This window comes from Engraulis encrasicolus, chromosome 11, assembly GCF_034702125.1.
Source record: "Engraulis encrasicolus isolate BLACKSEA-1 chromosome 11, IST_EnEncr_1.0, whole genome shotgun sequence".
In the NCBI taxonomy this organism is placed as follows: Eukaryota; Metazoa; Chordata; class Actinopteri; order Clupeiformes; family Engraulidae; genus Engraulis; species Engraulis encrasicolus.
In genome coordinates, this window is record NC_085867.1 from 590,653 (window position 1) to 597,629 (window position 6,977).

Genomic DNA, 6,977 nt, shown 5'->3' on the forward strand with positions numbered 1-6,977 from the left:
GACCAGAATGAATGCAGTCCTATGGAGCAAAACCCCTCATGGTGCCTTTATCTCAATACATTTATCTCAATATATAATCCTGTAAAAAATCAAACTGACATATGTCCTTTTTGTCCAACTTTTGATGTAAAACCCTTATTGAAGTCTCCAGAACAACATTCAAATCTGAGCCCTGTTGAAGAGACCTTGGTGAAAATTAAGATTTTTAGCATCTAGCTCCATTGGGTCCCATTCATTCTGGTCTCCGATGCGCGACTAGTGGAGAACTCATTGAAACTGCAGCCAAAAAAGCCGGTACAATGGGGCTTAATAGCAAGTGGCAAGGCTATAAGGGCTGTGACTGTGCTGCCTATTGCCAAATTTGAAGTATTCATGAAAAAGGCAATATTTGTGAATGGGCAGCATGAATTTTGGAAATGAACTACTAAAAATCTTACACTGTGCCCCTTTAAGGCTCTCGATGTTGTCATAGCAATGTTGTTATGAAGTAGTTGAGCATTTTCAGAAAATAGTGAATATGTAATAGTGTGTGTGTGTGTGTGTGTGTGTGTGTGTGTGTGTGTGTGTGTGTGTGTGTGTGTGTGTGTGTGTGTGTGTGTGTGTGTGTGTTTATGTGTGTAATTGTATGTGTGTGTGTGTGTGTGTGTGTGTAATGGTGTGTGTGTGTGTGTGTGTAATAATGTGTGTGTGCTGTGTGACATAATGTGTGTACTGAGTGACCTTCCTCTCCTCATTCAGTCACAAAGGCACAAAGGCCAGCCAATCACAACGCACCGCTGATCCCTCACCTTGACCTTCGACCTCCACACTAGCCCGAGCTCGCCACACACGCACACACACACAGCGGTGGTCTCACACAAGCAAGTTGGCACGCAAACATGCACGCACGCACACACACACTTTGTAAGTCATCATGCACAGAACATCTGCACGCGCACACACACACACACACACACACACACACACACACACACACACACACACACACACACACACACACACACACACACACACACAGATTTACTTCCGTCCGTTCTGAGTTTCTCACGATGTCACAAAACTGTTGCACACACACACTTCAGTAAGACGTCACATGTACACAGAGAATGCAACACACACACACACACACACACACACACACACACACACACACACACACACACACACACACACACACACACACATCCACACACACACACCCACACACACACACCCACACACACACACCCACACACACACTGAGAAGAGGTGTGCAGAATGCAGGGCTGGAGTAGGAGCTGTTTCCACCGAGCAGGATAGTCTTAAATGGAGATAGTCTTATATGGGGATAGTCTTATATGGGGATAGTCTTATATGGGGATAGTCTTAAATGGAGATAGTCTTACAGTATATGGGGATAGTCTTAAATGGGGATAGTCTTAAATGGGGATAGTCTTATATGGGGATAGTCTTAAATGGAGATAGTCTTAAATGGAGATAGTCTTATATGGGGATAGTCTTATATGGGGATAGTCTTAAAAGTGCATATTTTTAAATGGGGATAGTCTTAAAAGTGCATATTTTTAAATGGCGATAGTCTTAAATGTGCATATTTTTAAATGGCGATAGTCTTAAATGTGCATGTTTTTAAATGGGGATAATCTTAAATGTGCATATTTTTAAATGGGGATATTTTTTTTCTCCCGGTTACATTGGTTTTGACCTTCCGTTTCCACGTAAGCAGATTTTTAAAACTCACATATCAAAAATCCTGCTTTAAAAATATCCCAGTTAGGGGGCTAAAATGCACCCGTTACAATGGAGTTTTTATTTTAATCCCCATGTTGCGTTTACACCTAAACAGGAGAAAAAAATATCCTGCTAAAAAAATATCCTGCTACGCGGAAACAGCACCTCAATGGGGATATTTTTGTTCTCCTGGTTACGTTGGTTTTGGCCTTCCGTCACCTTTACAGGTAAAAATCAGTGTGTCACCTGAGGTGCTGTTTCCACGTAGCAGGATATTTTTATTAGCAGGGTATTTTTTTTCTCCTGTTGAGGTGTAAACGCAACATGTGGATAAAAATAAATCCTCCATTGTAACAAATGCGTTTCAGCCCCCTAAACAGGATATTTTTTTCTCCTGCTTTCTGCTACGTGGAAACGGAAGGCCAAAACCAATGCAAAACCAATGCAACCAGGAGAAAAAAATATCCACATATAAAAAAATATCCAGCTACTTGGAAACAGCACCTTAAAGAGTTAAAATCAGTGTGTCATCTTTAGGAGTTCAAATCAGTGTGCCATCTTTACGCTCTGTCGTGATGCCATGTTGGCCTAGCCTGATTATCATCGACGTTCAAATCTCTTCAAGACTTGGTCTGACCGAGAGCATAACAATGAACATTTCCCAAAGGGCATGGTTGCGACGCTGAAAGTGTTGCGTCACCAGGAGGGTGTGGCCTGGCTAACGGTGGCCACAAAAAGCCTCTAAGGAGATCCATACCAAAAATACTGAATCAGAGCAAGATATCGCAAAACACGCCCACTCAATGCAAAAGCATGTGCTCTAGTTGGGTCTCCTAAGGGGGCGTTGTCCTTCTTGTTAGATCCGCCTTCTTTGTCCGTACCGTCAGACGGGAGTCACTAAGATAGGAGGAGCAAGACATGATTAATATTCAGCACGCGCACACACACACACACACACACACACACACACACACACACACACACACACGTAAGCAAATGGACACACACACACACACACACACACACGTAAGCAAAGGGACACGGACACACACACACACCACGTCAGCAAAGGGACACGGACACACACACACACACACACACACCACTGTCAGCAAAGGGGCACCGCACCCCTAATTACAGGTCATTGTCAGCAGCATGTGGTAAACTGATCAGAACTAATGGAGACATCATGGACATCAACACACACACACACACACACACACACACACACACACACACACACACACACACACACACACACACACACACACAAGACATCAACATCATGGAACTGGTGTTAATCACACACACACACACACACACACACACACACACACACACACACACACACACACACACACACACACACACAAGACATCAACATCATGTAACTGGTGTTAATCACACACACACACACACACACACACACACACACACACACACACACACACACACACACACACACACACACACACACACACACACACACACACACACACACACACCATCAACATCATGTAACTGGTGTTAATCACACACACACACACACACACCACACACACACACACACACCACACACACACACCCACACACACACACACACACACACACACACATACACACACTAACAAGACACAAGACATCAACACACACACACACACACACCCAAGACATCAACATCATGGAACTGGTGTTAATCACACACACACACACACACACACACACACACACACACACACACACACACACACACACACACACACACACACACACACACACACACACTAACAAGACACAAGACATCAACACATCATGTAACTGGTTTTAATGACACACACACACACACACACACACACACTAACAAGACACAAGACATCAACACCATGTAACTGGTTTTAATGACACACACACACACACACACACACACACACACACACACACACACACACACACACACACACACACACACACACTTGGACAACTAAATGACAACTGATGACAGTGGCACTAACCACATCATGTAAGCCATGACACTGAGCTAGTGGGGGCCAGGTTGGTGGGGGGAGTGAGTAAGCGGTTAGGGCGTCAGACTTGCATCCCAGAGGTTGCCGGTTCGACTCCCGACCCGCCAGGTTGGTGGGGGGAGTAATTAACCAGTGCTCTCCCCCATCCTCTTCCATGACTGAGGTACCCTGAGCATGGTACCGTCCCACCGCACTGCTCCCTTGGGGGCACCATTGGGGGCTGCCCCCATGCATGGGTGAGCCATAAATGTAATTTCGTTGTGTGCAGTGTACACTTGTGTGCTTTGGAGTCCTGTGTTACAATGACAATGGGGATTGGAGTTTCCCCAGTTGGGCATCATCATCTTTTCAGCTTTCGTCATCGTCATGTTGGCCACATACTGGACAATGACATCAGTGACATAGAATGCACTCAGTGACACTCGTCATATAGGCCACATAGGGGGACAATGATACTGATGACAAGATGTAGGCAATTAGGTTTGGACGAGGGACGATTTTTATTTGTTACGAGGGCATCACGGACCGGCCATGGTTTTCTACTGGTTAAAAAGTTGTTCAATTAATTTTGAATATATTAGACATAAATGTTATTTTCAACATAAATGCAATACATTTTATGCAATTTGATTTCAATTTAAAACATTAATTTTCTTATATGTACTGATAATAAGCCAACTGGTGCGTCTCCTGGCGTCTCCCTCATGAAAAGGGCAACCTGCTTAAGCTACCTGACATAACTAATGTATACCATTTCCATTAAATGTTTATTGTTATAACAGGTTTCATTAGCTGTGTATTGCTGGCTAACAATGGAAAATTCAGTTGCCAAGAGCCAGCCAACAGTTGATTCCGAATGCATGACAAACAAAGAAGGAACTAATCCTGGCTGCATTTTTTCAATTCGGCTATTTGACTGCACTGCTATGTACTGCATCTCGCAGGCCGAATATATTTGATGGCGGGACAGATTTGGCCCCCGGGCCGCTAATTCCCTACCACTGATGTAGGAGAACATCACTGAGGACATGTGGTACTAGAACACCTCTGAGGACATGCTACACTAGAACACCTCTGAGGACATGCTACACTAGAACACCTCTGAGGACATGCTACACTAGAACAGCACTGAGGACATGCTACACTAGAACATCACTGAGGACATGCTACACTAGAACACCTCTGAGGACATGCTACACTAGAACACCTCTGAGGACATGCTACACTAGAACATGCTATACTAGAGCATGCTATACTAGAACATCTGAGGACAATGTACACCAGTATCATGACGTATTAGACCACCAATGCACTCTGTACTCAGCATCGTCTTCAAGGCAACACGTTTATTCAACAGCAACTCATGAAGAACAGACAGATGAAATAAACAAAAGACAAGAAAAGAAAGAAACATTAGAGAAACTCTTAACCCACTTCCACTGTACACGTTTGAGGGGGAGCTTACGGTGCGCAAGACAGGAGAGGTTGAGGAAGACACTGAGGGGACAATGACATCAGTAACATGACGTATTGCACACTCCACTCAGCATCGTCTTCAAGGCAACACGTTTATTCAACAGCAACTCATGAAGAACAGACAGATGAAATAAAACAAAAGAGAAGAAAAGAAAGGAAACGTGAAATCCTCTTAACCCTCTTCCTCCCACGGTACCCTTGGTGGACAGCAGCAGACATCTCCTTGGCCCATTTCCCAGAGTTCCTCTGTCTGGCTGTTGACCATCTCCTCCGCCAGCTATCAGTAGGCTGCTGGGGAACCTGCTGCATGTCTCGAGGATCTTATCCAACCGCGATATGAATGAATTCCATGTTGTGCAGTTTCACATGAAATATGTCACGTTTGAGGGGGAGCTTACGGTGCGCAAGACAGGAGAGGTTGAGGAAGACACTGAGGGGACAATGACATCAGTAACATGACGTATTGCACACTCCACTCGTCATCGTCTTCAAGGCAACACGTTTATTCAACAGCAACTCATGAAGAACAGACAGAAATAAACAAAAGACAAGAAAAGAAAGAAACATTAGAGAAACTCTTAACCCACTTTATCTCACTGTACCCTTGGAGAAGAGCAGACGCCCCCTCCACCCATTTCCCAGTTCCTGGTCAGTTATTGATCATCAGGTCCATCTCTACTAGTACACACCTCCACAAGTCCTCTACGCTCGCTCAGGAGACGTGGGTTACCACAGTGTGTGTGTGTGTGTGTGTGTGTGTGTGTGTGTGTGTGTGTGTGTGTGTGTGTGTGTGTGTGTGTCTGGGTCATTTGTATCTCGTCCCTCAGGGGCCTATACTCAGAGCCCTCATTTTCTTTTCTTGAATGAAGAACAGATGAAAAAAGGCGAGACAAGGAAAGAAACTCTTCACCCTCTTCCTCCCACGGTAGCCTTGGACAACAGCAGACGTCCCCTTGGCCCATTTCCCAGAGTTCCTCAGGCAGGCTACGGATTACGTCCTCCATTACATCAGCTGGTCCATCTCCATCAGTCATCCTCCTCCGCAAGACCTCGACCCTCCTCAGGGGTAGCTGACTAATACAGAATGTCTGTTGGATCACGTCCCTCAGACAAGTCCGTCAGTTTAATATGTCTGGGTCTTTTGGATCTTGCTCAGGAGAGTTAAGTCAGTGGGTTCTCTAAACACAGTAAAATACGTGTGGATCTCTTCAATTTTATTTGACCTTTATTGAACTGGGAAGGTCCCACTGAGGTAAGAGGAAACCTCTTCTTCCAGTGAGTCCTGGAAAATCTGGTTTGGCTAATTCAGTCCCGACCCAATTCACTTTGCTTGGTTCTGTTGAGTCTTGTATGTTGGTTGAGTCATTCACTCTGCATCTTGATCAGTGATGCGCAAAACGGATTCATTGGTTACAATCCAGTGTCACATATCCCAAATGAACATGTTTAACCTGTTCAGATCAATCAGGTAAAACCAGGTCATGTGGAATAATATGTGGCACTGGATTGTAACTAATTAATTAATTTTGACCATCACTGATCTTGATCTGCAGTTAAGTGCGTCTGGTTGCTGAATATTTTGTCCCACAGGTTGGTCTCTGGCTCTCCTCAACAGTAGAGGACTTTACTCAGTCTGGTTGTGGAGAGGAGAGGAGAGGAGAGGAGAGAAGAGAAGAGAAGAGAAGAGAAGAGAAGAGAAGAGAAGAGAAGAGAAGAGAAGAGAAAAGAAGAGAAGAGAGGACTTTACTC

At 44.6% G+C, this 6,977-nt stretch overlaps 1 protein-coding gene across 1 annotated transcript in view; it reads right to left on the reverse strand.

Moving 5' to 3' along the window:
• Nucleotides 1–5,078: 5,078 nt before the first annotated feature.
• The window catches only part of LOC134458638 (FAST kinase domain-containing protein 5, mitochondrial), an 18,941-nt gene continuing 17,042 nt past the window's right edge, over nt 5,079–6,977 (reverse strand). The window contains exon 15 of the mRNA XM_063211068.1: nt 5,079–6,977. This exon is cut by the window's right edge and continues 210 nt beyond it. Coding sequence (XP_063067138.1) covers nt 6,972–6,977 — 6 coding nt within the window. The 3' untranslated portion in view covers nt 5,079–6,971.